This window comes from Musa acuminata, chromosome BXJ3-5 (genome assembly GCF_036884655.1).
Source record: "Musa acuminata AAA Group cultivar baxijiao chromosome BXJ3-5, Cavendish_Baxijiao_AAA, whole genome shotgun sequence".
NCBI lineage: Eukaryota > Viridiplantae > Streptophyta > Magnoliopsida > Zingiberales > Musaceae > Musa > Musa acuminata.
This window is the reverse complement of record NC_088353.1, coordinates 41,882,090-41,900,633: the sequence shown is the minus strand read 5'-3', so window position 1 is coordinate 41,900,633 and position 18,544 is coordinate 41,882,090. Positions and strand designations below refer to the sequence as shown.

Below are 18,544 nucleotides of genomic sequence, written 5' to 3'. Positions count from 1 at the left end.
CCTTGTCTCCCTTTCTCTTCACTCTCTCTGGCATCACCAGGAGCAGGCTACGGGCAGGCGCAGCAGGAAGCCTGACAGCACTGAGCTTGCAGTGGTGCGGTGTCCTTTGACATGGAATAAGGTAGACGGTCTCCATTCTTTTACGTCTCCTTGTGCTTTTCGTTTCTTCAGGTGTTTGATGCCTTTCTCACTGGTTTTCCACTAAGCATAGTGTTTCGTGCTTTGTTGCTTTGGATTCTGTTTGATGTAATTTGCCCTCCTGTTCTCTATCTTGACACTGAGATTTGAGTACTTGACTTGATTTTGCTGAAAAGAAGGCAGTCTTCTTGCTCGTGGCATGTTCCTGAGAAGAACAACCCGGGAATTATTTGATGAGTTCTTGCAATCCTGATCAGATGAGGCGAGTGTGGCTTCCCGGCCGGTGATTGGATCCGAAAGACCTCTACGGATCAGGTTCGGGGCACCAGGATGAGGGATTTCCCTTCTTGCTTCGGCGAAAGTGGAGTTCAGGTCTCCAAGGAATCATCATCCGGTGCCGGCAAGACCGCTCAGAATCTGGTAACTTGCCTTTACCAGGCTCAGCTCTTAGGCCGCCGTCGGGTGATCAACGTTACATGGAGCAAGAACCTGATGGGCCAAGGCCTGAGCGTCGGAATCGATGACCTCGGCAACCAATGCCCGCCTTGCAGGGTGGAAATCAAGCCATGGCTTTTCTCCAAGAGGAAGGGCTCGAGGACACTGGACATGGAGGGCAGCAAGATAGACATTTTCTGGGACCTCTCTGCCGCCAAGTTCGGACCAGGCCCGGAGCCCCTCGAAGGTTTCTACGTCGCTCTGGTCTTCGACCACCAGATGGTCCTCCTCCTCGGCAACCTGATCAAAGAAGCCTATCAGAGGACCAACGCAAGGCCTCCTCCATCGAGCGCGGTGCTCGTCGCCAAGACGGAGCACATCTACGGCAAGAAGCTCTACTCCACGAAGGCTCAATTCTGTGACAACGGGCAGTTCCACGACGTTGCCATAGAGTGCGACACCGTAGGGCTCAAGGATCCCTGCCTTGAGATATGCATCGACAAGAAGCGGGTGATGCAGATCAAGAGACTGGCCTGGAAATTCCGCGGAAACCAGACGATTTTGGTGGACGGTCTTCCTGTAGAAGTGTTTTGGGATGTTCATAGCTGGCTTTTCGGCTCACCTACTGGCAATGCTGTCTTCATGTTCCAAACTTGCCTTTCAGCTGAGAAGCTTTTGTCGTGGTCTACTAGTTCACAGGTTTTGAGGGAACCTCAACTGCAAGGCCTTGGTTTTTCTTTGATACTGCATGCTTGGAAAATTGAGTAGGTCAGATAGAAGAACATTTCTCTCTCTCTCTCTGTTTAATTTTCTTGTGAGTGCTAACAGAATCTAGTGAGTAATTTGTCTTTACCAATGAGTGTGAAGCCCATTTAGTTTTCATCTTATAACTCTGCTCTGTTTTACCAGATTGCAAGTTTCTGAAGCCTCTTTTTGTTCTTCCCTCTCTCTGTGGCATGTTGGACAAGGTTTCCTGTGGAGGAAAGAATGTCTTGTATATTCATTTGATGAACGAAATGAAGATATAAGAATATATTCATGTCAAAGATGAGCAGCTGCCTGATAATTCATCTACTCTTTGTCTTTGTTTATGGATCTGATTGATGGGTACAGCACTACAAATTTGAGGATATTTAATCATATCATGAAGTTACTACCCACTGAGCAAGGTGTTGAACAAGAACATGGTGTAATATACTCTGTCGTAACTCAAGAAGTGTTCATCACTTATAGCCTGTCTCAGTAGTTCCTGGAGGGACAGATACAGACTTATGTTCAGCAGACTCAATCTTATCAAAACAAAAGTCAGTAAACCAATTCTTATCAAAACAATGAAAAGTTTGAATTTGATCCTCTATCCAACAATCTGATCTAATCTAATGGTTGAAGCTGGCTCGATCCAACCGGTTAGGTGTGTGTGGATTCCAGGGATCGCCGGCAACGCAGCCCAATACGACTACTGACCCTTTCAATAGATTTGCTTGCTTCATATACCAAAATATTTCCTGAAAAGGCAAAGGTCCTAGAAGAATATAAATGCATTTTAATGGAAATCCGGCACATGGAAGTCGTGGTCGCGACCGCCAGCAACCCGAAGCTTCCGCGAAGCTGGAGGTAGACGAAACCATGGAAGATGCAATGAACCGCTCCTTATATAACAACTCCCTGCAACCCCTGCCCACCCTCTCCATGATTCGAGTTCACATCGCTTGCTTCTCTCATCCTCTCCCTCGATCTTCTTCATCGCATACACCACCTCGCGCGCACACAATGGGAACGCACCCGCAACAGCAGTGCCCCGACCTCGCCGTCCTCCAGAGAATTCGCAGCCATCTCCTCGACGAGGATCTGCTCACTGCCGCCGGCGCCACGATGATCGACTTCCATTATCCGACACTGGATGCTAATGGCGATGGCAGCGAGGAGCCGATCACTGCCGCCGGCACCACGATGATTGACTTCCGTTATCCGACATCGGATGCTAATGGAGACGGCAGCGAGGAGCTGTTCCCCGTCGCCGCCGAGGATGCATCGCCGCTGCCTATGCCGCCGCCACCGGCCCCATTTCCAGCTCGAGAAAGGGGGAGGAATTATCGGGGGGTGAGGCAGCGGCCATGGGGGAAGTTCGCGGCGGAGATCAGAGACCCCGGGAGGAATGGGGCAAGGGTCTGGCTGGGGACGTTTAGTACGGCGGAGGAGGCGGCGCTCGCCTACGACCGCGCGGCGTTCCGCATCCGCGGCTCTCGTGCGTTGCTCAACTTCCCGCTCCTGATCGGCTCGCAGGGGACGCCTCCTCCGTCTTCAACCTTGCCGCCACTGTCGGGAAATAAGAGGAGGAAGAGAGTGGCGGCGCTTGCTTCGTCTGCCGGTACTGCTGAACCAGAGCGATTAGTGAGAGCATGAATTCCAAGTAATAACTTGTCACAAAATACTTCTTTCCATTGCAATTAATGTTCAGATGTCCGATGCTTATCATCATCTTGTCAAACACAAAAGTGCACTCAATTCTATGCCACAGTGTGCCACCATTGATGAGAAGAGCAAACGCATTGAGTTATTTTCTTATGACTATGAGAAATCTCAAATATTATAACTCTGCATCAATTGCTTCAATTCGAAAGATCGAAAATTCAAGGTTGATATGAAAACATGTATCCTTCTTTTGCTCACAGAGAACTAAACTAAAAACATAAAATAAATATCAATATTTCAAAGTAAGAAACGAACATAATTTCTTTTCGAAATCACAATTTCCAGTAGGCTGGACTTCATTTAAGATTTGATCAGTGGTAGGAGACGAACCGCTTAGTGTCTTTGTGAGACCACAAATGGCTCCTTACTCCGTCGAGACCGAATAGTTTGCAGTGGCATCATCTGCCACTGTTGTTCACGTAATCCTATTATAATGCAGTGCATATGGTAGCCATAACGTTATACTGATACTAAAAAGCATTAATCTCGCTTCCCTATTTCTATCATGGGTGTGTTCTTTTCATCAACGACACGAGCGGTCAAACAAATACAGAAATCTTAGCTCGTCCTGCTTGAGATAGAGATGGAGAATGAATGAGTCAAAACTGCTGATGTGACGTCAAAAATATCACACTGGAATGATAAATGTCAAACCCAAGACTTGAACTGGTCCTTCTTCCGGTGGCTGGTGATGAGAGAAGACGAATAGCCTCACTTTTGCTCTTCTTTGTTCTATATTTCCCGCTGGTCCAGCTTCTTCTGCAGATCTGGAAATATATATTATAAACAGTCCTTGTTTGATCTGACCGGTGTCTGTGTGCCATTCATTGTATCAAGTTCCCTATACACATAAATATAAAGGGTAGGAAGAATCGTGGAGGCGAGATAGCCATGAACACATTGCCAAGCTTCAAGGCAACTGGCGTCATCAGATCACCCATCCATGACCGGCTGCCACCAATGCTTGCGTCTGTATCCGTCATGGTCGATCGGGACACTTATCTTGTCATTGGGTTGCGTGCATGCGGAGATTGTCCTTAGATTGCTTTCTGTGGCGTTCAAATATGTGACGACCAGATGACGTCGTTTCCGAAGTGATTTGGATTATGATAAGTGTTTTGTCACCTACCGAATTAAATAGAATCATTAGCAACAAAATTCATCATATTAATAAAAAATATGTTCTATCTCCGTTGAGACATCTTATTAATGTACTATTACAAAATTGATGTGTTCAAAACTATGTGTACGTATATATATATTTTATGTTTGATACGATGCTCTCTATTTATATTTATACAATTTTTCTCAACATAATTATGATATTTTCTCATATAATTAAATAAATCTTAAATGTTATCAAGGAAAATCTTAGCAGCTATATCTGGTTGAATAAAAAAAAGTCATTCTCTAATATAAAATTTTTTATTTAACACATTCACGTCTTTGTTATGTCATTCATTAAACACATTGCAATATCTTGTATAATTATTAGAATTGAATTGATACATTTCAATGAAGTGTTTTAGATCGATAATGTTAAACAATATTCATATGTGAGAGAAAAAAAATCAGGAATTTAGTCTCACGTTGATAAAAATTAATAGAGTCAAATTATATATATTAGAATTGACTTATAATTTAAAAAACATAAACTTTTGGGTCGAATTGATATTGTCTGTAATATATGTTAATTTTAATTAGTTTCATTCAAACTCATCATCCATTTAATCAAATAGTCAGAATATAGATTTAGTACTTTGTTTTATTTTAAAAATGAATATATAATTTATTTAATTTATAAAATATATAAATAACCTTATCATTTTTAAAACATAGTGAAATGAGAGGTGTAGGAGTGGATCATATAAGAGAGTATAACTATTTCAACTCCGTAATATGGAAAAACTTAAGTGCCCTTAAAAAGATTTATATTTATGAATTAAGAATATTTTAGTCATTTAAACTCATAGTTTAATTAGTTAATCAAGCTGATCGACAAAAAATTCTCAATTTTTATAGTTTGATCGGCATCCGGATTTTATGACTATATTATCTTCACCAAAGCATGTCATCTCAAATATATGACTTATTCCAAATATAACCTATAATATATTTGTAATTGGTGATCTTCAAAACTAAAAAGATAAATTTTAAACTAGAATGATAAGTTAAATTTGATAATTTAGGTTAAATATAATTAAATCCTAATATGGTTTAGTTTATATTTAAATTAATATAAATTAGATTAAATTAATATAATAATATTGAGTATTAGGGTAGTCGATGATGAAAATGAGGATGAAGGCGACGATGATCATTGCGATAGTTGGTTGAGGTAGAGGAAGAAGACGAGAGTATGTGATTTGTTCCTAGTTAGATTTTGTTTTATTGGTGGTAATCGAATAAGAGTTTAAAAAATTAAACACAAGAATAAATATGTAAAATATAAAAAAAATTATTAAATTTTTTTCATAAAAGATGATGGACATAAATAAAAAAAAATCATAGAGAAAGATAGAGAACACTTTAAAACTAAAAACTTACCTAAAAACTTTCAAATTCTGAATATCTAAATATCTTCTTCTCTCCTTCCAAATTATATAGGTAGAGTATTATTTGAGCTCGATCTCTTCTCTCAAATTATATACCTAAAATATTATGTAAGCTCTTTATTTATAGAGGGATAAACTCAAGATTTTAATTTTAACTATGATAGAAAATCCTTGACTAAGACTTATAAATCAAAATTCTATTTAATCATAAAATTTAATTTAATATTCTAACAAGTACATTAGAGCACTGAAAAATAATAAAAATATTATTTACAAAATGAACTTATGAATCACTTTCCACTTTCAAACCCTATATATATTTTTAAAAAATATTAGTCAAGCATTAGAAACACAAAAGGAGCCCTATTAATTAAAATATAAAAAAAAATGATACAATTGAGAGGGCCACTCTCCTCTATGGAAAGATATAGATATAGCTAACTAGTTTATTGCCTCATGTCTCTTTCTATACCTTTTAGAGATTACCTAAGAATAAAAAACATACAAAATATCCTCAATTACATTGCATACAACCTTTAGACCTATAGAGGAGCTAAGTATCAGACTTCACATGGATCCTTTTAACTCCATCCTATACAACCACACAAGGGTCATCTCTCATTGTTCTAACCTTAGAACATTATCCATCTCACTAACAAATAAAGGGTCACTAGTATCATCTGTAGCAAAAAACCAATACTACTGAACTTATTATTTACTATAGAACCATCACAATCAAACTTGGTCTATTCATCTTGAGGTCTACTCTAAGAAACCTACATTTGAACTAAATTTTACCTACCACTATTAGATTGTTTGAACATGTCATGAGTAAGGACTAAAGTAATCGTTTTGTGAAAAAATACTATACACCAATGTATATCTATGACTAAAAACAATTTCATTCCTCTCTCTTCATAATCACCAAAGCCTAGTAGTGATAATAGCATCAAAGATCAAGCTAGAATTACCATCAATTTGTATACCCTTATTAATTTTCACTTTCCCTTAAACCAATTTGGAAAAGAAGATAAGAAACTCTAAGTCTCAGTTCTATCATATTCCATAAGCTACTAGCAAAAAAAATAAAAGGAAAAAATAATACAAAATTGACTCAACTCCATATTACAAAAAGGGTACAACTTAGCATAGGTTAATCTACCCAAAATGAAGAGGTGGGACCATATAAAAGTTTCTAACAAAATACTCCCAAATAACATTTTCAACCTTAGAATATTTCACCATCCATTATATATTAAATCAGAAACTAAACAAACATATTGAATTTCAATAACATTATAAAATAGAGCCATTACCCATAAATTTTAAAAAATTATTTCATAAATTCTCTATAATAAAAAAAATATATCTCCACACTCGATATCCTCCTACTTAGCCCTAACAACCTTAGCCCATATGTTATTATCCCCATTTAAATACTACAAAATATGTCACCCTTACAAAAATAAATTTCATAATGTGTAAATCCATGATGTCTATACCCCCAACACTCTTAGAGAGCATCATATTATCCCAAGGTAATAAATATAAATAATGTAAATTATCATCATTTTCTATCCTAATAGGAACCTTCTAACTATCTTCGTAACCCTATCTAGAATGAAATTAAGTATCTAAGAGAACATCCTTCCTTAATAAGCATAAGGCCACCGGCTTAGGAGACCATCCTCCTTTGCCAACTTCTAAACCTATACAAGATAGATTGGATCGGACCATTCAAGTAAATTTTATCAATCCTTCTAAGAACAATAAGAGTACCTAAATACTTGAAATGAAAACACCCTTTGTTAAATTAAATTGGAACCTATTGCAAATGTCGCTCGTCACACTTCTAGATATATTTTTAGGGAATAAAAAAATTAGATAATTATAGCATGTCAAATAATTTGACTTCGAAGAATTCTCTTAAATCTTTTTTAAAAAAATTGGACTAACTAAAATCTATTACGATAATAAATCTTTTATTATAATAATGAAGAATCATATGATACATCAAACAATTATTTTTGACGAAAAAATTACTTTTACAAAATTATTGAAGATCAGCTTACCGATATCTTTACAAAAGTTTTGACGAAAAAAAATTATTTTTTCGAATATAACTTCAAGTTGCAACTATTTTGAATTAAGGGCATATGATAAAATTAATTCAAATAATTAGGATTAGATGTAATAAAAGATAAAAACTTAGATTAAGATAAATAAATAAGGATGAAAAGATTTGTTTCATTATGATTAATTTTTTTTATTTAGAAAACTTATACTTTATCCTTTTGAATAATAAAAATACATATTTTTGAATAAATTAAAAGTACTTCTCATTTTTTTTACTATCTTCTCCCCTTTCTTACAGAAGTTCTGCAGCAGAAAGCGGCTGCAGCTCAACCATGGCATCATATAACTACGCCACTCCCTAACCCCATATAATTTGACGTAATAATGAACCAAAAAACTGGAGATCATATATATATATATGAAAGCGGTTGATCCATTGATCTTTAATTCAGCTGTATTCTATTCTATTTGCATGATAATACTGAACCTTCTTTGACAAACCTAATTCCAATAACTGGAGCTCTGTTGGTGCTTTGGAGATTTCTTGTGAAGACCACTATCCCTGTTAAAGTTGGCCATAGAATGATCTGTTGCACCGAGATGATCATGGCGACTCCCTCTCCACTTTGCTGCAGGAGCCGTTTCCTTCTCCTCCTTACCATCGTTTCCTTTCTCCTCAGGTGCTGTGTACACAAAGGGGCCGACGATGGGCACGTCGTTCAACTCCATGACAGGCTCCAAGGCCTCGACGACGGCTCTCATTTTAGGCCTCGTTTTCAGGCTAAGGCTGAGACATCTGTAAGCCACCGCCGCTGCCTTCCGTGCGCCGTCGGTGGAGTACTGACCTTCGAGGTTGGGATCCATGACGCGGCTGAGCCTGTTGGGGTTGTTCAGATACGGCCGCGCCCATTCCACCAGGTTCTTCTCTCGGTTCGGCCGGTTCTTGTCGACGGACCGACGCCCGCTGAGCAGCTCTAAGAGCACAACCCCGAAGCTGTAGACGTCGCTCTTCGCCGTCAGGTGGCCTGGAGAGGGACGACGAGCTGTGAGTTGGTCGTTTCCTCATGGAGATGCATCGAATCGATTGCTCATCTCGTTACAGTTCTTGTCATTATTACCGGTCATCACGTACTCGGGCGCGGCGTAGCCATGCGTTCCCATGACTCGCGTAGTGACGTGCGTATCATCTCCTTGAGGTCCATTCTTCGCCAGCCCGAAGTCTGAAAGCTTCGCCGTGTAGTCCTGATCAGACATTGAAGTATTTATTATATTAGGTATTCTATGCATGTTGATGACATGATAGCCCATTCTAATGCATATAGTTAGAACTCAGAACTGATGGATCATGACAGGTCGCCACTAAGTCTTTCTTAGTTGGCATCTGCAGGTCTCATTTGCTCGTCTTAAAGTCAACTCTTGCTCATGTAAAGTATTTATGTGAATGCATGCCAGCCAGCCAACGTAGGGATTGGGATATATACTTGAATACGATTCATCTTTTTGCATGAACTATTTGAAATATCTATGAGGCCGAGAACTGCAGAAATTTACCGAGTCCAGTAATATGTTTGAGGCTTTAAAGTCGCGGTAGATAACGGGTTTCTCAGCTTCATGGAGAAAGGCAAGTCCTTTGGCAGCTCCCACTGCTATCTTTATCCTTGTAGACCATGGCAACGAAGCAAGAAGTCCTGTGAACATACGTAGATGAATTCATGTTGACCAGAAATACGTTCCAACGCAGTACACCTAATAAAGAATGTATAGAATGCCAATTAATGAAGGCATTAGCCTTCTCCTTGAAGAGGTTCTCGCTCGAACACCGTTGTTAATTCCCAACAACTCCATTTTGATGTGGCAGTTTACCCACCCTTGCTTCTAAGCTTTGTCTATCTTCGTATGATAAGTCCCAACTATTTAGAGTCAGCTACATGAGCAGCTCTATAGATAAATCATGAGATTAATATGTGAATCTTATTTTGCTAACCACTTCCATAGTTTGACCATTTTTCTCTAAATCTAAGCATCGGATGAAAGATCGGGTATATTCTCGATGTAGATTTTAGAGGATCATCTACTGAATACCTTGATCTTCTTGATAACATCCTCAAAAGTGTTTTGGGCTTAAATTAGATCAGAGTCTCCGACTTATTTATCGAGAAAAGTAGACTTACTCTTGAAAAGATGGTTCTCCAAGCTTCCTCGAGCCATATACTCGTAAACCAGCATCCTCTGCTCATCTTCGCAGCAGTAGCCAATCAGTCTCACCAGATGGGGATGCCGCAGTTGCCCAAGAAAGATAACCTCAGCCTACCAACACATCACAACAGGGTTTAACGCAAAGGCAAAAACGTCAGTTGCACAGAGGCCTAAGAACACCGTAGAATTCCAGCACTCACCAGCCATTCCCTGTGGCCTTGCAACCCCTCCAAGTCCAGCGACTTCACTGCCACATGCTGCGCCAGCAGCCCCGGCCGCAGATTGTCGTCGATGAACCCCTTGTAGACAGGACCGAACCCGCCCGACCCGATGACGTTAGTCATGGAGAAGTTCCTCGTCGCGGCCTTCAGCTCCTCCAGGGTGAACACATGAAGATCTGATCTTGGAACGCTCAAGGACAAGCCCTCGGAAGACAGCGGAGAATACGCCATGTTCTGGGGGGATCTTGCCGTCGTTTGAGCCTTCCTGGTTTCCGTCACGGAGCTCTGATCAGTGTTACTCCAGCAGCTTGTTACGCAGGACCGCCATGAAAGCTTGGACATGGTTGAAACCTTGCAGAGAGAGAGAGAGAGGTGGGGGGGAAAGAGTGCGACTTGTCTCAGTGAAGGAAGCAAGCTTTGGGGTGGCGAGAAGTGTTCAGTTCGATCTAGTTATATGGATCTCTGGTGGTGATGGAGGTGGTGGAGGGTAACAGAGGAGGTCTTGGTGAGAGACACTGGAGAGGGAAGAAGAGGTCAACACGTACAACTCAGCAACAACTCGAATCTTGCAACCACAATGTAATGGAGGCTGAAATGTCTTTTCTACCCCTTGACTCGTCGAATGTCAAAGGAAGAAGGTGCGCGATGTAGTGTGTGCATGAGGAGTCGTGCCTGTTCTTGCGGTTGACCAGCCCAATGGCAAATGTTTGACTGATTCCTTCATATCTCTGCGCTGCTAGCCATGTTCTAAGTAGTATAACGCCAACAAATGCTTCTAAATTATATCCCTAAACTTCTCATGCACATTATATATAACACTCATATTTGCCTAATATTTTATTCTCAGTATAAGCATGATCAAGTTTTAGCTTATAGTTTATCATTCATGTGCCAACTAAACCGACAGTCTACACGCCATTTCGATGGTCGAAAGCATTAATAAAAGCCCACCACATGTTTGGTTGATTACAGCTATTCACTTGAGTGCATAATTTTCGAGGACAAAGCCTTGTCTTAGTTAAGCTTTCTTGATGTCGCATTGCAATGATCAACTAATCTTTCGCTAATTGTTTGTATTGTAAATAATATGGTCTCCAAGACATGTATAATATACATGTTCTTTTTTTTTTTTTTTTTTTATCAAACTTCCATCAACCTCGTCAACAATTATTTCTCAAATAATAGTGTTTAAATACCATGTGTATAGTGAAATATATATTAAATAAATTAGAAAATTATATAAAGAATAATTCATAAACTTATATTTTAAATGTAAAAGTTACATATTAAGTATTTTTATCGCATGTAATTAGTTATGTTTAGTATTTCGATCCTTGTACTTTCAAAAGTTATATTGAAATCTTTATACTCATGAAAAATAAAATATTTAACTATATTTTTTCTCACGTCGTCGATTTTACTAATGAAAATATTATAGGGTTTATCACTGAGCACATGTTAACTCTGTTTCACCTTAGTTTACCACTGAGCACGTACGATATTTTCATCGGTAGAATCGATAGTATAAGAAGAAACGAGGTTCACTTTCGTAAGTATAAAAATCCTAATGTAATATTTAAAAGTGTAAAAATCAAGATGCTAAAAATAATTAATTATAAGGGATAATATGTAATTAGCTAATTTTAAAATATTAATCTCTAATTATGTTAAGAAGTTTTATGTATAATTAATTAACTATAAATTATTTATAATGTAATTGTATAAAATAAGAAACTAAAGCAAAGTCCGATCCGTTAACATTCAATAAGTAAAGTTGGCTGTAAAATTGGGAAATCACATGTATATGTAAACTTTCGATGTACACTGTGTGAGCATCATTGAATTTGCTGCCACTCTAATCAATCAACCGTATATTGAATTCAATCTTACCTCGGTTGCTTCTTCTCTTTGGTACCGATGAAATATGCCTAAATTGGACCCAAATCACTAAACGACATGAAAGAGAACGTTTCTCGTGCAAAGCAACAGAAATGTTTGATGGGAGAGTTACTCGTGAGAAATGCATTCATTGGTATAGTGATAAGGAGTATTACCGCACCAACTACATGTCACAAGCTGGTAGTTATCATGGAGCTAACATAGAACATGACTCGATATCAGTTTGATATAAAAGGAAACCAACCCGGTAGGCGACGCCCCCTCGCCCAGTTCCACGTTGTGTGAGATTGTACGGGTCAATGTTACGCCACAAGAGTCCGAACAGGTTGACCCGTATCGTAAGGGGCGTATGGGTCAACTACCTACGCGATCGTACCGTAAGAGGTTTCGACTATCATTATCAACCATCGTACCCACTGGTCATCTTCGTAGTTATAAATATCAATTCTGAGAAAGAGAGAGAGAACACACCTACACTCGCTGACTTAACCATTGAAGGGATCGAATCGGGAACCTCTTCAGACATTGGCCTGTTATGCAGGATCCTAATGTAGACCAAGCATCCCTTGGCTCCATCTCGGAATGCCCTTAAAGGTCTGACCGCAACCCCAAAGTCGACCTCCTTAGCTCGACCTCACTCCCCTATCCTTCTGCCCCTTGAGAAATCACTTGGATGACCCTATGTTTTTAGGATAGGACTAAGCCGTACTAACTCCGAAACTATGATATAAAAGTGCATAATATTTTTGATGCTAGAAGGAAGGCTGAATATCGCAAGAGTTTCCACCAATGAATCCTCTCAATGAGTGCTCCAATGAGGAGGCTCCACCACCCTTACACAATGCTTTCAGTCAAAAAGGACAACTGCCCACCCACTCGCAAGTAGACGAGTCCACTTCGGTCGAAACCTCGAGATGTTATAAATACCTATTCAATGACCCTGGGTTCTCCTCTTCAGGAGCCATCTTGAGACAACTGGTGGTCCCCATCGAGGCCTTCCTAAATCTCACCTACCAAGTGTAGACACTTACCAGGGTGATGTAAGTCATTACTCCCTTTCTCTCCCAATTGGCTTAGCAGATAGTGCCTATTATGTAACCATGGCTAACGGTCCAAACATCACTTGTTCTCACACTCAAGCTACCCTAATTGAATCACCCCTTGCACACCAAGATCGCCCCTAGTCAACAAAGGGGCAACTTAGGGACCCGCACTCCTCAATGTGAAATGCAGTGCTCCCTTGCCCTACTAAACCACCTAAGCCTTTCTCAAGTTACATACTTAGTCGACAAATTTGATTTGATGGATGACTTGCTTAAGGCCCAATTGTGACCGGTGAACTAGCACTTGAACGAGGTACAATGAGAGTTCCAACAATAAAAGAGGGAAGTTGACAAGCATACCTCAAGTGGCTCCCCCTTTATCCAAGATATCCAGGAGGAGCCCCTCTTGACCAACGTTTGCCTTTTGATGTTGGAGGCTTTTGATAATAGCTTCGAATTAGGAGAACACACAATGACTTTCTAAACTTAGATGGTGTTATATGGCATATTGAATGTACTAATGTGTCGAGCATTCCTAATGATGCTAAGAGGGCCAGCTCACGAATGTTATAGCCACCTAAAACCGCTCTCAGTGTCATCTTTCGCTTAGTTTATGAAAAAGTTTGAGCTTCATTTTTTGGCAAACGTGCACTCGAAACCGTCGACGGCAATGTTACTCGACCTAAGATAGGAGGATGAGCCCATTTCTCACTTTTTCATATGGTTTGCTAATAAGATTCGAGGGGTTTTTGATGCTCACCCCACGTTGGTCATCCAGGCCTTCATAATGGGCCTAAGGCACTCTTAGTTCTTCTGGTCACTGGATGAAAGGCCACTTACAATCATCCCCGAGGCGCTCCAAAGGGTCAACCAATATGTGGCCATCGAAGCAATGATCTTGGGTCGATAGGAGGAGTTGCACAAAAGGTCTCGCTATGAGCCATCTCTCAAGCCCAAGCCTCCGGTTCACCCTAAAGAAGGCTTAATCGACCTAAGTCATCTCACTTGAGGCCTAGCTTGCCTCTCCTCAATATGACGAGGATAGAAATCTTTCAGATGATCAAGGAGAAGGAGTTTTTGAAAGAACTAGTGTCGATGAGGAGCCCTTCGGAGTGGAGGGATAGGTCAACATATTGTTGATTCCACCGGGAGACTACGACCACAACATGGAGGAGTATCAGACCTAAAGTACCATATGAAGAATTCATCCACAGAGACCTAAAGTAGCAAATCCCGAGAACCTTCCCTTTGTCCCCATGTCCCCATGGAAAAGCAAATAGATGTTATCATCGATGGGCCTACCTTAGGAGGAGATAACTCCTTTGGGCATAAGGCCTATGCCCAGCGATTATAGAGAAATGCCCGAGGAATAAATAAGAACATGAGATTACCTTTGAAGGGGGGGAAGCAGAATACCCTAAGCATGATAATGCGCTAGTGATCTCGGTCAGAATGGCCAATGCTTGAGTAAAGAGAGTAATGGTCGATATCGACAACTCCATCGATGTGCTATATTTTGATGCTTTCTAGAAGCTCGGGCTGATGGAGAAGGAGCTCTCCCTAATAATCTTGACCCTCATGAGGTTCACGGGATATTCCATCTGTCCCCTCAGGACTACCAGTTTGCACATCACCTTCGGCGAGGAATCATGCATTAAGACTTTGATAGCCAGGTTCATGGTGGTGGATGTCCCCTTAGTATACAACGCAATCATTTATTGCCCCACCCTCAACCAGCTAAGAGCAATGGTGTCCACATATCACCGGGCAATGAAGTTTCCAATCCGAGCCAGCGTTGGCGAAGTACGAAACGACCCACAGGAGTCAAGGCAGTGCTACCTGATGGTAGTCTTGCTACTAAAGAAGGCGAATCCCGAGCTACCATGCACAGACCCATGAGACCCTACAAAGGCCCTGCCACATCTTGAGCCTACCAAGCAGCTTGTCAAAGTCCCTCTTGATAAAGCTCAACCTAACTGAGTTGTGAAGATTGGGGCGACACTCCCCGAGAAGGATCTTGTTCAACTAATCAACTTCCTTGGAAAGAATGCAAACATCTTTGCTTAGTCACTAAAGGATATACTAAGCATTGACTATTGGGAAACCTTAATAAAGCATCACATACACAATAGAAAAACAAAAAAAAACTGATTACCTAAAGAATAATAGTTGGTCATGGTGCAATAGTTGGTGTGCAAAAAATCGTAAAATAAAAAAACTACATAACGCATGTGAGATGTTTTACCTAGGGGCGATCATATATCCATAAAAATATAAATCTAAATCTGTGGATGAAGGAGGTCAAATATCATCTTCTCTAGCAATGATCCACATGATAGATGAAGTGGCGACACTCCTGTTGCAATGCAAATCCTCATAGTCTTCGCACACCACTTTGCAGTAGTGATCAAGAAGGGCCGGCTCCTTTTTGCTATCCTCTTGCACCACCAAGAGAGGAGGAGGAGGGAGGAGAATAGAAGGTCCCAATCAATCATAAAATGAAAAGCTTTTATAAAAGAAACCAAAACAAGCAATCCCGCTTGGCGACAAAATGATTAAGGCATCACTCAAAGCCTGGAGAAGGGTTAAGGCTATTATTGAAGGGAACTTAGATCTCTATTAGGATATCCTCATCCTCTGGGCAGTTGGTGAAGGGGTCCTGCTAGACCTCTAGATTGAGATATATGGCCTTGAAATGAGCTAGGGCTATGAGACATGCCCCAATCTCTCCAATCCCCTTTGAAACCCAAGCATCTCCTTGATGGATTCTTTAATCTTTCAGGAGCAAGGTGCCACTCCTCAGCCAAGGCCACCTCCATTTCCTGAGTCATAGCCCAAGCTGCTTCTAGCTCTTTTGCAATCCCGAGCAACTCATTCTCCAAGACCTGATTCCTTCCTTGGGCATCTGTCAACTACTGCTTGGCTTCGTTGAATCTCTGGCTAATGTCCCTGAGCTCTCGCTTGGCCTGTTCCAATTGTTCAGCCAAATCGATTGCTAGCATCTTCGCCTCGATCACGACAGCAGGTACTGACCCTGCCTTCAGCTCTTTGACCTCAGCCCGAAGATTGTCATTGATCTCGGACAATTGGTTAATTACCACTCCAATGTCATGGATTGGATCGACCAAGCTCATCATATAGTATTGGTGGTGCACAACACATACATATCAGCATCATTTAAATCTCAAAAAAGAATTTAGCAAAAATTAGATAGGGGGAAGAAGCTCGGGATCACTCACCATGACCAAGTCCTGAGCATAGTTATCGATCAACACTTCCAAAGGCGAGCAGTATATCTACTTTGCCAAAGTGGGGCAGAGAGCCCCTCGGCGAGACTCCATGGTAGTCACCCCCTCGACCCACACCCTCGTCTCTTGGGTGAGAGACATCTAGCATGGCTCCATCGGAGTGCCCAACACCAACTCTGGAGGTTGGCCATATGCAAAGCCATAAACAACTTGGTCTTGGTACGGGCCTTGGCCCTGCACAAGTTGCACATCGACCTCGATCAACTCGCTTTCTTCTTAGGTCTCCCTGCCTCCAAAGGGAACGGGGTATGCCCCCTTTCCCTAGCACGGCTAATAGCGGGAGCACCCCCTTGAGCGAATATCTAAGGGCCATCAGCTAATCCCCGAGCAAGGCCGCCTCCCACCTCAGTTCCTTTTGAAGCTCCTTCAAACTATGACACCTTTCACGCTACCACCTTCTGCTTTTTCTTTGACTATTTTGAGCCATCATATCTTGATCAAGGTTCTTGGGGAGTCTCTGCAGATAGTTCCTGAGTTGAAGGTTGTAGAGGTCATGGTGTTGCAGAACCTGAGACACGAGTCGCTCCCTTCATCCTCTTGAGATCCATTCTTGCTAAGATAGAAGATAGAAAATAGGGTCAGCGTCGGAAAAAAGAAAAAAAAGAAATATAGAAGGAAAAATTCGAAGTTGAACCCCAAGGGGCCCGGTTAAGACACGCTCCAACCAGTTAGTCCTCATTCATTATCCTCACTAACTTGGAAGAAGAGAGGATCTCCTTTAGGCGTCCGACTTGTTTGATCTCCTCATCAAAGAGGAAGGGGGGAGTGTTGTTGATACATCACGTCGACCATTCAAGGTCGAACCCCCACCCCTGACTGGTGCTGACGAAAAAGTAGTGCACCTTCCAACCTTTGTTATTCGAAGGGGCGCCACTCACATTGAAGCCGCCTCGAGCAATAAGGTAGTAGCCACCCTACCCCTTGCACAGGTGGAAGCAGGCGGAGAAAATGATTCAGGTCGGGGTGATCCTTGCTCCCTGGCACTCCTCGATGAACGCCAACAGATAACATCATGAGTTGGGCACCATCTAGGATAGTAAGATTCATCACCATTGTAGATAGGACTCGATGACAAGGTAAAGCAGGAGGTTGAGTCCCGTCTTGAGGGTATCACAAGACAAGTCAAACCCATTCGAGATTAGGTCATACGGGTGTTGCCCGAGCCGAGGGGCATGCAACACATACTCAATCGAGATGCAATACTTCAATCGAAGTTGCTCTAGAAGTGGTGCCGTCATGACCAAGTCATAGTCATGGGCCTCTTTTATAGCCTCTGAGGCCATAACAGCCTTAATGCCCATCGGGGAAATGCCCCTTAGGGATGAGCTTATCTACTCTACTCTCAAACTACTTGAGGATGAAACATGGACCTCAACTGAAGCCCGACTCAACACACCATAACAAGAGAAAGAAGAAAATGATATTTTGACCTACAGAAGGGTGATCGAAGTACGACGAAGAAAGACGATCCGATGTACTAATGAATCCCAAGGTTTGGAAAAGAGAAGCAGGAGGAACTGAGTGGAATGGGTCTCCCCCCCTTAAGTGAGAAATTTAATGGGGGGGGGGGGGGGGGGGGGAGCTACCGTTCACCCTCTGTCATCAAGGCAGCCATCCCATCCAACGCAATCCTTGGAGATCCGTAGGGGCAAGAAATGTCCAATCCTCCATAATGATGCCTCGAAGAAACCCTCGAGGAGTTGAAAATTTCACACCTCACCATGATGAATTGACGCTCCAAGTTATATGGAAACAACGTGAAACCCCAGGATGGTGCGCTAAAAAAAAAAAGACTAGCTTGTCTATACTTCAAAAGCCAAAGGCCTGCCACAGTCTGACCATCGAGTAGAATGTGCCTGAGTTGTATAGATCATGAAAGAGGTAGCGGAAGAATAGGCTCGCAATAGTGAGGCCATCAGGCTGAATGTGACAGAGTTATATAGATCGAGAAGAAAGTAGCGGAAGATCCAAGGCCCACCAGGGTGAGGCCATTGAGTCAAATGTGCCTGAGTTGTATAGATCGGGAAGGAGGTAGTGGAAGAAAAGGCCAAAGGCCTGCCACAGCCTGACCATCGAGTCGAATGTGCCTGAGTTGTATAGATCATGAAAGAGGTAGCGGAAGAATAGGCTCGCAATAGTGAGGCCATCAGGCTGAATGTGACAGAGTTATATAGATCGAGAAGGAAGTAGCAAAAGATCCG

General features: G+C 41.5%; 3 protein-coding genes across 3 annotated transcripts; 2 read left to right on the top strand and 1 right to left on the bottom strand.

The window, feature by feature from the left end:
* Positions 1-468: 468 nt before the first annotated feature.
* On the top strand, positions 469-1,481 carry LOC135637976 (uncharacterized). Its single transcript, XM_065150884.1, has one exon. It carries the CDS (start codon positions 469-471, stop codon positions 1,339-1,341), a length of 873 nt encoding a protein of 290 aa, XP_065006956.1. The 3' UTR covers positions 1,342-1,481.
* A 613-nt stretch (positions 1,482-2,094) lies between these two features.
* Positions 2,095-3,170, top strand: LOC103986001 (ethylene-responsive transcription factor ERF106-like). The gene has a single exon (XM_009403860.3). It carries the CDS (start codon positions 2,110-2,112, stop codon positions 2,974-2,976), a length of 867 nt encoding a protein of 288 aa, XP_009402135.3. The 5' UTR covers positions 2,095-2,109; the 3' UTR covers positions 2,977-3,170.
* A 4,774-nt stretch (positions 3,171-7,944) lies between these two features.
* Positions 7,945-10,545, bottom strand: LOC135638533 (serine/threonine-protein kinase RIPK-like). The gene is made up of 5 exons (XM_065151675.1): positions 10,073-10,545; positions 9,848-9,983; positions 9,228-9,364; positions 8,795-8,918; positions 7,945-8,701 (listed from the first exon to the last, which is right to left on the bottom strand). Exons 1-5 carry the CDS (start codon positions 10,433-10,435, stop codon positions 8,178-8,180), a joined length of 1,284 nt encoding a protein of 427 aa, XP_065007747.1. The 5' UTR covers positions 10,436-10,545; the 3' UTR covers positions 7,945-8,177.
* Between the last annotated feature and the right edge of the window lie 7,999 nt (positions 10,546-18,544).